Source organism: Bos indicus, chromosome 24, assembly GCF_029378745.1.
Source record: "Bos indicus isolate NIAB-ARS_2022 breed Sahiwal x Tharparkar chromosome 24, NIAB-ARS_B.indTharparkar_mat_pri_1.0, whole genome shotgun sequence".
In the NCBI taxonomy this organism is placed as follows: Eukaryota; Metazoa; Chordata; class Mammalia; order Artiodactyla; family Bovidae; genus Bos; species Bos indicus.
Window position 1 is genome coordinate 62,306,902 of NC_091783.1, and position 18,281 is coordinate 62,325,182.

General features: G+C 44.9%; 1 protein-coding gene across 1 annotated transcript; it reads right to left on the reverse strand.

The window, feature by feature from the left end:
* Positions 1-1,314: 1,314 nt before the first annotated feature.
* Positions 1,315-7,812, reverse strand: LOC109577727 (serpin B3-like). The gene is made up of 7 exons (XM_070779166.1): positions 7,626-7,812; positions 6,985-7,041; positions 5,127-5,255; positions 4,699-4,816; positions 3,402-3,544; positions 2,956-3,111; positions 1,315-2,184 (listed from the first exon to the last, which is right to left on the reverse strand). Exons 1-7 carry the CDS (start codon positions 7,788-7,790, stop codon positions 1,780-1,782), a joined length of 1,173 nt encoding a protein of 390 aa, XP_070635267.1. The 5' UTR covers positions 7,791-7,812; the 3' UTR covers positions 1,315-1,779.
* Positions 7,813-18,281: the final 10,469 nt, after the last annotated feature.

Consider the following 18,281-nt stretch of genomic DNA (forward strand, 5'->3'; position numbering starts at 1 on the left):
AATCAAGTCATGGAATTACTAGATTGTCTGGTCAGTATACATTTGACTTTACAAGAAAGTACCAATATGAGTATCTTGCACACTTGAGAAAGACTTTCTCTAGAAGGACATTGCTCAACCATGGAGATTTTTAAGTTTTCTGGAGGAACATCACCCAGATAGCAGTGTTAGGACACCGTAGCCTCCTGTCCCCCAAAGAGATCAAGAAGGAGACAACTCTTCTTGAACAAAAACAGCTCACAAAGAAGAAATGGTAATGATGTGATGTGGCAGAGGTATCAGTGTGAGCTGGGATGGTGATCACTTTGCAGAAAATCAGTGGGTCAGATCCACACGTTGTCCACCTTCTTGCTCAGTGTTATGGGTCAGTTATATCTTAATAAAGATGGAAAAATTAAAATTATAAGACTGTTTTCCAAAGTGGTTGCAGTTTTTGTATCTCTACCAGATGTATAGGAGAGTTCTGACTGATCCACGTTCTCTCCACATGGGGTTTGAACAGCCTTTTTAGCTTTGGCCAACCCAATGGGGACCAGGTGGTATCCTGGGGAGAGGTATTTTGTATGAACATGAGATTCTTTATTAAACTTCTATTATCTGTATTTTTATTTTTTAAACCACATAAATATTTTCACTATGTTCCATTCAAAAATAACGTTATTGATGTATGACTGATGTAGAAAGTGCTGGACATGTTTAACGTATACAACTTTGTGAGTTTTGAGATGAGAATGCATCTGTGAAACCATCACCCCAATCTGTGTAGTAAACGTGTCTGTCACCTCCAAAAGATTCCTCCTGGCCTAAGGAGAGCTATGTTTTAGGAAATAGATACTGCTAATACTTGACATTTAAGTATTTGTGTATTTCAGGGTCACGTGCAGGCCTGCCCTTCTTCTCACTGTATACTCCCCCAGTCTGATCCCATTCTTGCCTTCAGCTATGATTACCACAGCTCTCTCAGTAACTCTGTTATCTGTCTATTCCTGGTATTGTCTTCCTAATCTAATTAGAGATTCAGTTCGTATTCCATCTCTGAGTTCTGGACTCTTATATTTAAGTTCTTAACACGGGTTATAAAGCCTTTCACACTCTGGTAACAGTCCACCTCTTCAACCTCATCATGCTCTACTATTTTGAATTTTTATATATGACCATATCTTTCTAAATTACCTTTTCTATGTGTGGTGGTTCACTTAGACTTTGTTGATAAGAAAAAAAAGGAAAAGCAATGAACGACATGAATAAATCATTGTTTTATTGATAATGTATTTCACAAAATCAAAAACTTTAGACATGTAAGTGTCCCACATACCACCTAAATTCAAAGAAATGTGAGTGCCTAGGTGAAGAGTATATATGATTTACAGTATATATTTTTTAGTATATGTAACTTTTAAATAAGAGCTATGATATTTGAAGCTTAGTAGAGATAGAGTATAGAAATAATCTTTTCTTATTAATTTATTTTAAGTGGAGGCTAATTAGTTTACAATATTGTGGTGGTTTTTGCCATACATTGACATTAATCAGCTAATCTTTTAAAATATATTGAACATTTTGTGCAGAGAGGAGTTATCACGGAGAGTTAGAGTCCGTTTACATGTTTGTAGAAGGACAGCGATAGACAGACGTCATATTCATATTCCACCAGTACATGCTCAGTGGTGACTGTGAGATGGAAAGGAAAACGCATCCAAGGGAACCTGTTGCACCAGCATTCTAGCTCCGGGAACAGCTCTCTGAATGTCCCCGAGTGTGGCCGCTGCCCAAGGACGTCTAAGGGGAAGAGACTCGGCCACAGAAGAGGATGCTGTTGGTCTTGATGTGCTTGATGAGGAACAGGAAAGGGTGATCGCAGCGGAAACTCTCTCGAAACGGTGCTGATAAGACACGAACACCCACACCGGTAGCAGCCGCGGCCTCCGTGCCCTCCTCGGTCACCTCCACAAAGGACTTGTGGAAGACCTTTGACACCACCAGATCGCGTCCCCCGGTCATGCCCGAGAAGTCGGCCACCCCATCACGGAAGGCGTCCACCATCCCCAGGGCTTGCAGTGTGGGCACGAGGTCATAGCTCTCTTCCACTTTAAACCGAGGCAGGTATAAGTCCACTTCTCTCTTCCTCATATTCTGTGGGCTCGTCCACGCTATTAACTTCTCAGCAGTGAGCTGGTCTTCAAGCTGTAACAGTGGAAAAGGAACAACTGTCAGGATTCTCATGGTCATGGAGCCCACCTAACCTTGGATTGAAATGTCTGGGAAACCTTTATTTTAACAGTAAACATGAATACAGGAGATTCAGTTTATTAGATTTTCTCTGAGGAGGAAACAATAACAGTCCTGAATATATATCATATGATCAAATAAATGTTTTTATACATTTATAACTTTGCTCTTTCTATGTATGTATGTACACTATATACGCGTATACAGAAATGTCTATACACATGTGTGGATGTGTGTTATATAAACATGCACACAGAAATGAAACAACATGTGTTTCATGTGAAGGTCATGTCTGACACTTTGTGACCCCATGGTCTGTATCCCTCCAGGCTCCTCTGTCCATGGGATTTCCCAGGCAGAAATACTGGAGTGGGTTGTCATTTCTTCCTCGAGGGGACCTTCCTGACCCAGGGATTGAACCCGTGTCTCCTGTGGCTCGCACACTGTAGGCAGATTCTTTACCATTGAGCCACTGGCACCTACTCCAGTACTCTTGCCTGGAAAATCCCATGGATGGAGGAGCCTGGTAGGCTGCAGTCCATGGGGTCGCTAAGAGTCGGACATGACTGAAGTGACTTAGCAGTAGCAGTAGCAGTAGCAGATGTTATTATTTTTTTTTGTTCTATGCTGCCAGCCAGTACTACCAATCTATGAGCAGCCCACACAAGCACTGAATCACTGGAAATGTGAGCAATGGCATGGAGCACTGTGAATACCAGGTTTTACCTCCTGCAGACCGTCCACTTCATTGGGCAGCAGCACCAACATGCTTAGCTCTTCGCCTTTGTACGGGATTTCCAGGATCTTGGCTTGCACGTCCTCCAGTGACACGAACTTGAAACTATTGGTTTGTTTCATCATCCGCACAGGTTTGCTTGTATCCTGCAGTAAATTCATGTGCAAAAGAATGCCAGGTGAGCAGTAGGCCAGAAAAAAAGATAGTATTATTGAGACACCAAACTCAGCCTCCTAAGAGATGATCTGGGAAATTTGTGTCTTAGAGATAAGAGTTTCTTCAAGGAATCCCAAGTAAATAAAGTTTTAAAAAAGGACAAGAAAATAAGCCTTGACAAATTCTATCTTCTATACGAGTTATATATTAATTACTATGCGTTTACATTTCACAGTGCATGTAGCTACACTTGGTTATACACGTAAATTACAGACAATACCTTGTTCAGCCAAAATTTTTCCTCTGCAGTATGTTCTTCCTTAAATTTCTGGTTCCACTGCCCTTTGAAGTAGACGGCGTTCACCAGAACCAGAGCAGTAGAGCTGTCGAGAGAGTCTTTGGGAAATAGGTCCTTGATTTTTCCTGCAAAGACAGAAAATCAAAGGTCTGTCATGAAAGGCACGAGTGGTTGATCTGTCAGATGCGTTGAAGTTACAAGTGATGATTAAATATTGACACGTCAGCCCGTGAGGGACTCCACGCCCAGCGGTTCACCAGGTGAGGCTTTGCTCACAGCCCGAGCCTGATGGAGTCGCCCTCATGCAGACGCCCCTGCTCCTGACTGGGAAGGTGTTCAGTCTGTGTGTGTGGGGACATCAGTCATTTCACAAGGAATCCTGATGAACTGATTTCTGATATTTAAGATGCCATGATATTTCTATGATACTTAAGATGCCATGCTGTGCTAAGCCTCTTCAGTCTGTGAGCCCACGGACTGCAGCCCACCAGGCTCCTCTGTCCATGGGACTCTCTAGGCAAGAATACTGGAGTGGGATGCCGTGCCCTCCTTCAGGGGCTCTTCCTGACCCAAGAATTCTGGGTCATCAATTCTGACAATACCTTGTTCATCAGAACTGATGAACAGGTCATCAATTCTGAAGAACTGATTTCAGCTGACCTTTACTGGTCAGTTTTCTTCTTCCCTTTCCTCCCTTCCTGTTCCCTCAATAGCTTTGTCTCTTGTTTCCATTCCCTGTCTTCTTCATTCTGCACATTGAGTTGCTGTAGGTTAAGCCTATGTTTCGGAAGGGAGGTAGGATATGGTTCATGGGATGGAGACGTCCAGCCCCTCCCTGGGTGGGAGGACACTGTGACAATCCAGTGGGAGGGGGACGTGGGCCAGGACCCTTCTCCTGCAGGTGGTCATTTCTGCAAGAAGGATGGTGTAACGGAGAGCGGCTTGTTTCCCAGTTAAGAAAGCAAAAGTGGACTCTTCATATTTTCTCTTAGGGATTATAACCCGGAAGTTACGCCTTTAATTTAGAAACAACTTATGAATCAACCTGAAGTCTGAGCAGAGACTTGGGATCCACAAGACACTGTAATCCAGACCCAGCTGTGCCTGCAGGGGGCTGGCCCTGGGAGCACCCCCACCAGTTTCTCTCCGCATGACGTGGACCATCCACCCCCTGCAGGGCCTCCCCCTGTTCCTAAAGCCCGGTCAGGGTCCAGCACCATGTTCACACACAGTGGGGACTCAGCCGGGATTTGTAATGAGTGACTCTCTCATAACCTACCATTGGTTTGGCTCTCCACCCAGGAATTAATCATCTTTCGACTTTCCTCTGCAGCATTTTTAAAATCAGCAGATTCCACACTGGCTAGGTAAAATTTCTGAACATTATCCATGTATTCCTATGACACGAGCAGGAAGGAAGCAGGAATGAAAAGTAATTTATCAGTAACTATGTAGGTATTCCCAAATTAAATGTGTTAAATCCTGATCAAGCAGAGTTCACAAGCCAATCCCTAGCCCCCCTCACTGGTGTGCTATCAACCTCTGGACACTCCAGCGGGTGCGGTTGTGGTCGGGGAGCCTGGCGCCCCTGGGAGTAATGCCCCCATGTGGGTCCCCAGGCTCCTCTGCACCCCCCCGCCCCCATTAGGAGATGTGGCCCGAGGACCCGGGATGCAGACCAAAGGCGTGACAGACCAGGAAACTTACCTGGAGAAACCGAAACTCCTTTTCTCCGTAGAGCCTGTTGGCGACACTCAGATCATAGGCATCAGTGGATTTCTTTAATTCCATCAGAAGCTTTTGAAAGTGATGATGAACATTTCCTGGCCTTTCAACCTTCAAATGTCGAAAAGTGAGCTCATTGGAATCTCTGTCAATGTGAACTCTACACCCCCAGGGGTCTGTTGGATCCCTGTCTGGAGAGGGGTATCCCCAGGGATGATGGTTGTGGTTATTTCCCCTAATTGGCGCGTGTTACTGGAATTAGCTTTCCTAATCTTTACATTAAATCTTCCAGGTAACTCTCTCTTCCTGCTCTAACACACTCCAACCTTTTCTCTGTTGAACTAGAGATGCATCAGCATTCCATTATTGCACTGTCTCTCAGTCGTCTCCAGCGGTTAGGGTAAAGGTCTCAGCTAAACATAAGCTCCTGGAGGCCTGGAGCCATAGAGAATTTCTAAGTCACCAGCTGTGTGAGAACATGAACTCTGATGTCGTCCTATGTTGTGATTCGATGCCCTGTTATATCCTTTGGGGGATTACCTTCGAAGACCTGTTGACTGTGATCTGTGGCTCTTCACTGTGATGGCCACACTTCCCAGTGCGGGAACAGTGGGTGCCAGATAGCCTGGGAACAGCTGTACCTCAGCATCTCTAAGTCTTCAGTGCCATTCGCATGAAGACAGGAGAGCTCAGAGAGCTTAGAAACTTCTCCAAGGAGATACAGATAACTTTTTCAAAGTCTCAGTTCAGAATCTCTCACTTTCTGGCTAAGAGTTTTAGACTATTTAGATAAACCGTAGCTCTCATTCATTTTCCAAAATACTCCATAATACACTTGATCGTATGCTTATTGCTCTTAATCTAAGAGCTAATTAAGTCTATGCAATTATAGGAACATATTGTGATTAATATACTCATTTATTCTATATAATAATATATAACCTTTATGAGAGTTTCCAGAGTTTACCAGAGTTTACCAGCGTTTACCAGAGTTTCCTGGCCCTGCTGTCCTATTTGAATGTATTTGGGTGCGATGCAGCAACCCTTTTATTGCCCCTGGCTAATTGGGATGGAGTCACTGTGGCTGAGAGCCATCGTATTTTTGCCATGTTCCTCATTCCTGAAGAGCAGATCACTATTTGAAGCTCCTTCAGGTTTCAGAGTCCCTGATGTTAAGCATATGCTTCTCTCCTTTCAGAAAAACAAAGATATGAAGTAAATAAGTGAAGGGAAGGGAAGGGAAGTGAAGTTGCTCAGTCATGTCTGACTCTTTGTGATCCCACGGACTGTAGCCTACCAGGCTCCTCCGTCCATGGGATTTTCCCGGCAAGAGTACCGGAGTGAGTTTCCATTTCCTTCTCCAGGGCATCTTCCTGACCCAGGGATCGAACCCAGGTTTCCCTCATTGCAGGCAGATGCTGTGCCGTCTGAGCTACCAGGGAAGTAAATAAGCATGTAATGTGAAATGAGAGGGCTTTCCAGGTGGTGCCAGTGGTAAAGAACCTGTCTGCTGATGCAGGAGACATGAGAGATGCTGGCTCAGTCCCTGGGGTGGGAAGATCCCCTGGAGGCGGGTACGGCAACCCACTGCAGTATTTTTGCCTGGAGAATCCCACGGACAGAGGAACCTGGAGGGTTACAGTTCATGGGGTCACAATGAGTAGGACATAACCGAAATGATTTCCCACGCGCACACACGGGAACTGAGAAACAACTCTCTCCAGTTTGCCTAGCATGACCTCTAAAAATGGACTTTTCCCAGTCTATCTGAAATCCCCAGTTTAAGCTACGACCCTCTTGGACATATGACCCTCTCTACATCCAATGCTCTCTGACTCACGGGATTTCTTGTCGCTGTTCCTCTTGGCTTCTCTGTGATTTCATTGAAGTGAAGGACCTGGAGAAGACGGAGTGGGACAAGGAGTCTGTAACGATCTATACACATCAGAGTAAGTAAAAAAGAAAGAACGGAAGGACAAAAGAATACCCACAAACAAAACTATATACCAAATAACCGCCCCTCACGAGACAAACTCAAGAGGAAACAAAAAGCACACAGAAATGTTCAGTGAAAGCTTCATCCTTAAAAAACACAGTCTGTGTGTGGAAAACACAAAGCTGCTTGAGCGCTGTCCACTTTAAAGAACCGTGTCTCGTTTCTCATTCATCATTGAGGAAACATGTAAAGAGGTCTCCCGTAGATTTTAGTCAGGGCCTCACTTCCAGTGAAGTCTTCCATTAAAGCCTCACCTTTGGTTGTTGGGCAACTGGAGGGCTTCATCCCAGCCCCCAGAGGAAGTCCAGGCACAGGAAGCAGGTGGGGAGCCCTGCGGGAGAGTGCGTGCCCCTCTCTGTGCCCACCCAGTCGTGGGGCTGCTTGAGCTTCCCGTGGGACACAGGGACAGCAAACCTGTGGTCATCTGCACAGCAGCCAGCAGACAACCCATGCAAACCTGTGCGGGAAAGGCAGCTGCCACCTGCCTTCTGCATTTGTGATGCGGTGTTTTCTTGGGCCCCTAAGTAAGTCATGGCTAAGGCTGACGAGATACTTAAAGGGGAATAGAAGATATTTTCCTTCTTTGATTGTCTGATCTGATGGAACAGATCAATTCCAAGGTGGATGATTGCTTCACCGAGGGAACTCATGGTGGCTGGATGTGGTCTGGGATTCCTGGAAGAGCATCAGACGCATTTTATCATCACTCTAGGGAAGGAAGGTAGTCTGTAATACTGTAATAATTTTTTTAAATGCTGTATATGTGGGGTGGGTGATTCTGGCAATCAACATTTCTCCTCTTCTTACTTTTGAAGCCTTTTAAAATGAACAGTATGCATTTCATAATTAGAGGACTATTGAAATTAGTTTTTAAAGAACATTTGTGAAAAAGTAATAGAATATCTTTATCTTTTCCTCCTTAGTGATTACATTAAGACTGGGTAAAAAATGATTCATAACAGACACCAGGCAAAGACTGTTGTGGTAACATTCAGCCATCTCCTGTTAGGCACCTTCCTCTATAGTAGGATCTTACTTGAAGGATTTGTGGGTCTTGGACATCCTACCCCTGATCACATGTGCTTCCAAAGAAGCAAGGTTTTTTGGGAAATAAATAAATAATCTAAGAACTAAATCAGGAGAAAAAAAAGGTGTTTTACTTTTGCTCTGGGAGAATAAGTGAAGTACCACCATACCAAAGAAATATTAATAGAAGCAGCGTAAAAAAAGACCATGAAAGTGAAAGTGAAGTCTCTCAGTTGTGTCTGACTCTTTGTGACCCCATGGACAGAGTCCATGGGATTTTCCAGGCAAGAATACTGGAGTGGGTTGCCATTTCTTCCTCCCGGAGATCTCCCCTACCAGGGATTGAAGCTGGGTCTCCCCCATTGTAGGCTGATGCTTTACCATCTGAGCCACCAGGGAAGTCATAAAAAAAGAACATAATCCTTTTTATTGTCAGAAAGGATTCATGGAGTTACACAGAGCTTCTGGAAGCACTTACCTGTGTTCCTGGAGGAGGTGGGCAGGCGGTCTGCAAGCCTGTGTGCCGGGAGCGCTCAGCCCTGGATATATCCCTCTCTATCCGCCTCCAGTGCCTCAAAGCAGCTGGTATTTCAAGTAGATCAACTTTTGATTTCTTTACCAGGTACTGTCACATTTATAAGCACAAAGTCTTTGTGAGTGAAGATTAAATGATTGTCCAGTTCCTGTACTTCTTTCTCATCCCAGAAGAAACTGAGAACTGTGATCACTAGCTCCTGTCAACCACCTGTAGGCGTCTAAACCAACGACAATACAGCTAAGCCCCGACTTCTTACATGCCCTGATCCATTATTTCCAAACAGATACAAGCCATAAAAATCTGTCTTCTCTTACATGTTGAATTGCCCTTAAGACCACTTCTAACAAAAATGATTAAATAGCTTACATTTTCTATTTTATGTTCTGAGAGCTGGTCCAACCTGACGATGTCCTTGAGATTTATTCACATAACTAGAAAAATATTTCAAACTTTCAGTTTAAGAGATACTGGCAAAGTGTCTCAGCCATGTGTGGAGAATAGGTATCAGTTGCCTTCCCCAAAAAGCGGGACCTGGGCTGCGGTCCTCCCTGTGACCCATCCTCCTGACAGCCCCCCAGCTGGTCCCCGAGTTCTAATATCAAAGGAAAGCTCTTTTTCCTGAGAGAGTTGCCTGCTCTCAGGAGGAACAAGATGTAAATAAACAGGGGTCATTTGGGGGGCAGTTTTCTCATTCTTAAACAAAGATGTATCAGAAAAATAAATTGAGGTCCATTATGAAGAGATGGGAATACCAGACCACCTGACCTGCCTCTTGTGAAACCTATATGCAGGTCAGGAAGCAACAGTTAGAACTGGACATGGAACAACAGACTGGTTCCAAATAGGAAAAGGAGTACGTCAAGGCTGTATATTGTCACCCTGCTTATTTAACTTCTATGCAGAGTGCATCATGAGAAACGCTGGGCTGGAAGAAGCATAAGCTGGAATCAAGATTGTCGGGAGAAATATCAATAACCTCAGATATGCAGATGACAGCACCCTTATGGCAGAAAGTGAAGAGGAACTCAAAAGCCTCTTGATGAAAGTGAAAGAGGAGAGTGAAAAAGTTGGCTTAAAGCTCGACATTCAGAAAAGTAAGACCATGGCATCCGGTCCCATCACTTCATGGGAATTGGATGGAGAATCAGTGGAAATTGTGTTAGACTTTATTTTTTGGGGCTCTAAAATCACTGCAGATGGTGACTGCAGCCATGAAATTAAAAGATGCTTACTCCTTGGAAGGAAAGTTATGACCAACCTAGATAGCATATTCAAAAGCAGAGACATTACTTTGCCAACAAAGGTCTGTCTAGTCAAGGCTATGGTTTTTCCTGTGGTCGTGAATGGATGTGAGAGTTGGACTGTGAAGAAGGCTGAGCGCTGAAGAATTGATGCTGTTGAACTGTGGTGTTGGAGAAGACTCCTGAGAGTCCCTTGGACTGCAAGGAAATCCAACCAGTCCATTCTGAAGGAGATCAGCCCTGGGATTTCTTTGGAGGGAATGATGCTAATGCTGAACCTCCAATACTTTGGCCACCTCATGCGAAGAGTTGACTCATTCGAAAAGACTCTGATGCTGGGAGGGATTGGGGTCAGGAGGAGAAGGGGACAACGGAGGATGAGATGGCTGGATGGCATCACTGAGTTGATGGACATGAGTCTGAGTGAACTCCGGGAGTTGGTGATGGACAGGGAGGCCTGGCGTGCTGCGATTCAGGGGGTCTGGGAGACTCGGACATGACTGAGCGACTGAACTGAATTGAACTGAACTGAACAGAGGTTTTGTTGTTGTTGTTCAGTTGCTAAGTCGTGTCCAACTCTTTGCACTCCATGGACAAGCTCCTCTGTCCTCCACTACCTCCCAGAGTTTGTCCAAATTCCTATTCATTGAGTCCGTGATGCTGTATAACCATCCCATCCATGCTGCCCCCTTTCCTTTTTCCTTTCAATTTTCCCAGCCTCCAGGTCTTTCCCAGTGAATTTATAACAGATTCAAAGGCAAAACGGATGTGGTAACATCCAGCCATCTCCCATCAGGTACCTCCGTGCCTTACTTGAAGGATCTGTGGATGCTGGACAGCCTACCCCTGATACACGTGCCCCCGAGGGAACGTGGGTTTTCTTTTAGAAATAAGTAAATTACCTGTGGACTAAATCAGGAGAAAAAGTTCTTCTGTGGCAGAATACGTAAAATACCATCATACCAAATGAAATATTTAACACACGCACGATAAAACATCACATTCATTATTATTTTCAGAAAGGACTCCTGAGTTAGCGCAGAGCTGCTGGAAGCACTTACCTGTGTTCCTGGAGGAAGCAGAGGTGGGCAGGCAGCCTGCAAGCCTGTGTGCCGGGCGTGCTCAGCCCTGAATATATATACCTCTACCTGCCGCCACCCGTGCCTCAAGGCAGCTGGTATTTCAAGATCAACTTCTGATTTCTTCACCAGTTACCTTCAACTTCATGAGGAAGAAGTCTTTATGAGTCAAGACAAGATTATTGACCAACTCCTGTAAGTCCTTTCCTTCTGCAGAAGAGATTGTGCCCTACCATCCATGCTCATGGGAAACGCATGTACATGCCTTTCTGACACCTGTGACAGTACACTTATGTGGCAGCTTCTTCACGTGCCCTGAGGAACGAGGCCCAGCCAGAAATAACTCTTAAAAATCTTTCTTCTCTTGTTAATACATGTTGACTCGTGTTTAAGACCACTTCTAATACAAACAATCGAAAGCTGACATTTTTTAAGTTCTGAAAAGGCTGTTTCTTTAAAAATATCTTGTATACCCGGGAAAATAGCTCAGTGTCTCAGCTGAAGAGAGATTGGCAAACTGTGTCAGCTGTAGGTGGAGACCAGGCGTGATCTGCCTCCCCTCGAGGCTGGACCCTGGCGCGGTCCTCCCGGTGACCCCATTGTCCTCGTGGTTAATCCCAGCTGTGCCCTGATTGCTAAGGTCAGAGGGCAGCTCATTTTCCGCAAACTCACTTGCTCTCAGTGAGAAGAACAACGGATACAAACAGGACCCATTTTAAGGGCAGTTTTCTAATGTTTTTGTACGAAGATTTCTCAGAAAAGTAAATAGCTTGAGCTCCAGAACTACAACATTTCTCCATCATCCTGATCTGCAGCACACCCACTTCCGATTCATGACCAGAACAACAGAGTCAAATGTCTGTAAGAAAAAAAGAAAAAAATGTGTTCTTTGAATGGCATGGCTGAGTCTCATCACTGGAGTCTCATCTCTTCAAGCATCTGGTGTTCTTGTAATAGAATAATATTAAACACTGCTGACTATTTCCTGAGGGGGTTTTGTATTCACCCATTTTCCTCTTTAGTACCATATTTAGGTTGGTCTACATCTGATAGATAGAGTGCCTGATGAACTATGGAATGAGGTTCATGACATTGTACGGGAGACAGGGATTAAGACCATTCCCATAGAAAAGAAATGCAAAAAAGCAAAATGGCTGTCTGGGCAGGCCTTACAAATAGCTGTGAAAAGAAGAGAAGCGAAAAGCAAAGGAGAAAAGGAGAGATATAAACATCTGAATGCAGAGCTCCAAAGCATAGCAAGAAGAGATAAGAAAGCCTTCTTCAGCGATCAGTGCAAAGAAATAGAGGAAAACAACAGAATGGGAAAGACTAGGGATCTCTTCAAGAAAATCAGCGATACCAAAGGAACATTTCATACAAAGATGAGCTCGATAAAGGACAGAAATGGTATGGACCTAACAGAAGCAGAAGATATTAAGAAGAGATGGCAAGAATACACAGAAAAACTGTACAAAAAAGATCTTCAACCCAGATAATCACGATGGTGTGATCACTGACCTAGAGCCAGACATCCTGGAATGTGAAGTCAAGTGGGCCTTAGAAAGCATCACTACGAACAAAGCTAGTGGAGGTGATGGAATTCCAGTTGAACTATTCCAAATCCTGAAAGATGATGCTGTGAAAGTGCTGCACTCAATATGCCAACAAATTTGGGAAACTCAGCAGTGGCCACAGGACTGGAAAAGGTCAGTTTTCACTCCAATCCCAAAGAAAGGCAATGTCAAAGAATGCTCAAACTACCGCACAATTGCACTCATCTCACATGCTAGTAAAGTAATGCTCAAAATTCTCCAAGCCAGGCTTCAGCAATATGTGAACCGTGAACTTCCTGATGTTCAAGCTGATTTTAGAAAAGGCAGAGGAACCAGAGATCAAATTGCCAACATCTGCTGGATCATAGAAAAAGCAAGAGAGTTCCAGAAAAACATCTATTTCTGCTTTATTGACTATGCCAAAGCCTTTGACTGTGTGGATCACAATAAACTGTGGAAAATTCTGAAAGAGATGGGAATACCAGACCACCTGATCTGCCTCTTGAGAAATTTGTATGCAGGTCAGGAAGCAACAGTTATAACTGGATATGGAACAACAGACTGGTTCCAAATAGGAAAAGGAGTACATCGAGGCTGTATATTGTCACCCTGCTTATTTAACTTATATGCAGAGTACATCATGAGAAACGCTGGGCTGGAAGAAGCACAAGCTGGAATCAAGATTTCCGGGAGAAATATCAATAACCTCAGATATGCAGATGACACCACGCTTATGGCAGAAAGTAAAGAGGAACTCAAAAGCCTCTTGATGAAAGTGAAAGTGGAGAGTGAAAAAGTTGGCTTAAAGCTCAACATTAAGAAAGCGAAGATCATGGCATCCGGTTCCACCACTTCATGGGAAATAGATGGGGAAACAGTGGAAACAGTGTCAGACTTTATTTTTTGGGGCTCCAAAATCACTACAGATGGTGACTGCAGCCATGAAATTAAAAGATGCTTACTCCTTGGAAGGAAAGTTATGACCAACCTAGATAGCATATTCAAAAACAGAGACATTAGTTTGCCAACAAAGGTTCGTCTACTCGAGGCTATGGTTTTTCCTGTGGTCATGTATGGATGTGAGAGTTGGATTGTGAAGAAGGCTGAGTGCCGAAGAATTGATGCTTTTGAACTGTGGTGTTGGAGAAGACTCTTGAGAGTCCCTTGGACTGCAAGGAGATCCAACCAGTCCATTCTGAAGGAGATCAGCCCTGGGATTTCTTTGGAAGGAATGATGCTAAAGCTGAAACTCCAGTACTTTGGCCACCTCATGTGAAGAGTTGACTCACTGGAAAAGACTCTGATGCTCGGAAGGATTGGGGGCAGCAGGAGAAGGGGACGACAGAGGATGAGATGGCTGGATGGCATCACTGACTCGATGGACGTGAGTCTGAGTGAACTCCGGGAGTTGGTGATGGACAGGGAGGCCTGGCGTGCTGCAGTTCATGGGGTTGCAAAGAGTCGGACACGATTGAGCGACTGTCTGAGATTGTTTTCCCCATTTCACAGATAACAGAAATGAGCCACAGAGTGGCTGAACAGAAGCCCAGGTGGTGAAATGTCCAGGTGAGCGCTCCAGGCAGGTAGCTGGTTCCAGGAGCCTGTGCGTGTATCCACTCCCCACAGGGAGGTGTAGACAGACTCCGGGTCTTTACTGACAAATCTCCTTGTGTTTAGATGAAAAGAAGCTGCGTCTTCTGCCTTCTCAGTAGAGATCATGTTCTCCCACAAAATATAAAGGGGTGGGAATGGGTCCCTAATTTCTCCTCCAAGGACACCACAGTCATTAGGGAGGAAGGCAGGGTTTCAGATACTCTTTTAGGGTTGTGTAAAATGGCAGTTTCAGTGTGGACATATGTTTTAATTTCTTAGGCATATACTTAAGAATGAAATCTGTGGGTCAACGGTAAGTTTACACTTGACCCGTTTAATTGGTTGAATTTCACTCTCTGATTGATTTAGAAGAACTACCAGACTGCCTTCCCCAGCAGCTGCACCATTTTACTTCCAGCAGGTTAGGAGAAAGCACGTGTGTGTGGGCTCCAATCCTCTCCTCACCCCGGCACTCAGTACTGCCCTTGGTCCAAGTGTGCAGTCCCAGCACAGCACCCACTCACAGGAAGCCTCACCCACCTCAGAGTCCCAGAAGCACAGGGATGGAGACACGAGCTGGAGGAAGGGGAGACCTGTGTGCCTAAACCGGAAAGGTGATTCCTGAGCTCAGCCCTGCTGCTCTTAGGGCTCCTCCTGGTTATGTGTCCTGACCCCCGAATGACACTGGAGGTCAAAGACCCCAGAGCTGAGACTGGGTGGGCTGAGCGAGGATGGAGTCTGCTGGAGTCTGATGGGAAGCTGAGTGTAAAGAAGAAGGAAATAGCAGGAGAAAAGATCCAGGATGGAAAACAACAAACATGAGGAATAAGAGCTCCCAGTCAAGGCTGCGTCACGGGCGCTGTCAGAGAGCAGGGAAGCCCCCGGGCCAGAGCAGGGTGAACGTCTTTGGGTTCAAAGAGAAAGGGCTCTGAGCCCAGAGACAGAAGTAAGGAGCCCCGGCTGGGCCTGGAGGAAGCCCAGGGGACAGAGCAGGAGTCGAGGACTCAAGAGAACCACTGACTGAGCTGATTCCTCCTGTGAGTAAGTTACCGAGGTTGGTGGTACAGAGGCTGGCTTTGAGGAAAAGCAACTAACTGATGAAGATCAAGATTTTGTTCTGGAGGAGGAAATGGCAACCCACTCCAGTATTCTTGCCTGGGAAATCCCAGGGACAGAGGAGTCTGTCGGGCAACAGTCAGTCCATAGGGTGGCAAAGAGTGGGACACGACTGAGCATGTATGCAAAGCAAAGGATTTTGCTTAAATTTAGAGGGAACTTTGGTTAGTTCAAATAAGAATCCATATCACATCCTGGTCCCCCTCCTTTTCAAAAGTGCTCCTGGCATGTATTAGACAAGGTGAAGACACCACGATGTCACACAGTGTCACAGGACACTCAGCACTTCTCAGACGATTCTGCAAGTCAGTACTTGCCACCCGTCTTTGGGTATTTTCTAAATATACCAACATCATTGGCATCATGAATCCCAGAATCCAATAAAACTGAAGAGGAAATGACATGTCCAGGAACCATCCCACATATTTCTAATACCTGTGTAGGTTGCTTCAAAATAGCTCCTCTGATCTCCTCCTGTTTTCTTCCTTCCTTGTGAAGGGCGTGAAGGTTCACCTGCTTTGCTGAGGTGCACATCCTAGGGGGCATTTTATCTCTTCCTTCTTATTACGCATGTGGTCATACCCATCTGCAGGTAAACTGGTTACTTGAGAAAACCCTTCAAGCTTTCAATAACAGGATATCTGCCAATTACTGTTTTATTTATTTATTTTTTTAAATTTTGTTTTATTTAACTTTACAATATTGTATTGGTTTTGCCATATATCAAAATGAATCTGCCACAGGTATACAAGTGTTCCCCATCCTGACCCTCCTCCCTCCCCATACCATCCCTCTGGGTAGTCCCAGTGCACCAGCCCCAAGCATCCAGTATCGTGCATCGAACCTGGACTGGCGACTTGTTTCATATATGATCAATTACTGTTTTAATATTCCCATATAGATACAGATCCGCACAATGTAAATAGCATCTGAACAGGATGAATCAGATTTACCTTAATGTCCCTTAGTTGGGGAATGGTCTTGTCTGTAGGTGTGTCATGGCAGACTGAGACAGTTCATTCTCACCACCCGTCTCCCCATTCCCATGCCTCCAGTTCCACTCGGGACCGTCATCCTACTCTTTGCTTAGCACCATCCAACCCTCTCTCACATCTCCTGTCTCTAGAACCATTTCTACAGCCCTTCCTTTCAGCAGTTTTTGATTGACATTTAACATTCCAATTGATTTCGTGTGTGTTTGCTACGTCACTTCAGTCGTTTCCCACTCTTTGTGACCCTCTGGGCTGTAGCCCACCAGGCTCCTCTGTCCATGCAGGGTCTCCAGGCAAGAATACTGGAGTGGGTTGCCATGCCCTCCTCCAGGGGATCTTCCCAATCCAGGGATTGAACCTGGGTCTCTTATGTCTCCCGTGTTGGCAATCTGGTTCTTTACCACCAGTGCCAACTGGGAAGCCCCTTGAATTGATTAAAATTATATATTAAGGAAGGACTGAGTAAGTCCTTAGTCAAAATTTTATTCTATAACTTCTTATCATATCAGAAAGATTGCACTGCCTCCAGGATTCGCTTTTATGGGTCTCTTAATTTTTTGGTAGAATGCAGGAAGAGAGAGACTGTTCTTTGTGCATGAACTAGGAATCACTGACTCTTGGTCTCTTACATTTGAATGAAGGCTTCTTGATTCCATGTGAATGTAGGGGTGATCACATAATGTGTTTGATTATCTATTTTTATAATTTCTTAATGATTCACTCTCCATTCATTGAGTTCTTAATTATGTTCCATGACTTAGTACTGAGCTTAGTGAAGGGTCTCTACCACAGTGCTAGAAGCAGGGACTTAATGACAAGGGAGGTTTGCCAAGGCTCCTTTACATTTGGTGGCCACTGACTTCCTAAGCCTCATCCTCTGAGACAAACTCTGAGACCATGATAGCACCATCCTTCCCCACCCCATGACTTCTGCAACCAGCCTCTGTGTTCCCGGACGTGACTCTGGCTTTAGCACATATCTCACCAGGACTGCCAGGGACAGCTGTCATCAGCACCTTCAGTTTCTCAGTGATCCAAGCAAGAAAACATCAACTCCATAGACCCCAGTAAATGTCTATCATTGCTCAAGGATGCTTGGCTCTAACTCGTTCCAGGGATTTCCTCCCTGCATCTGATGACCACCTGACAGAACATCCTAATTACCTGTACTTCCAGTGAAAGATTTCTGGCTGTTTTAAGAAATAAAAAACGGGGAGATGCCGGGAGCCGGCATATTGTATATTGAGTGCAGCACTTTCCACAGCATCATCTTTCAGGATCTGGAATAGCTCAACTGGAATTCTATCACTGCCGGTAGCCATGTGAGGAGCTCCGCCCCTGGCAAAGGTCATGAGGAAGGAGGCTTGGCATACGCAAAGGCGGGATCAAGCCTCAGGAGTCTCCCTGGAAATTCTTGAGCAATCTACCCCCAAAACCAGAGTCTGCCTACTTTCTGCTTTGTGCTTTCACCTGTCCCCCACTACCTCTCTCTGAAAAAAGAGTTAGCTTACAGCTCCAGTTAATAATTCCTGGGTGTGACAGTGTTTCAACCTACAAACTCCCTTGGAAGTCCTCTAGCCTGCCTGAATAGGTTTTTCTGGCCACATGTAATTGCTCAGAGCCTCCAAACTGTGAGAGGCGTGAGATGTTCTAAACTGTCTAAATACAGATTCCTTTGAGCAGTCAAAAGATTGATTAGAAATTGTATTGGTGAAGGGATTTTCACTTGTTGGGCCAATATTTGCTGCTAAGTCTCCATATCCCTTACCTGCTGTGTCCCTGGCAGTGTATTGATTAATATAATTGGTGTAAGTAGTAGCTTTAATGTTTGTAACCTGGGACCCTTGAGTTAATTCTTTTTCTTGTTATAGCCCACCACTCCTTTGCTCTGTAGGAATGCAACTTTATCTAATGCTTTTTGGAGGCTGGCACCTGACTTTAGAATAATCACCTTTAGAGGAAAAGGCCTCTGGGCCAGAAGATGATGCAAATCACCTAAACTT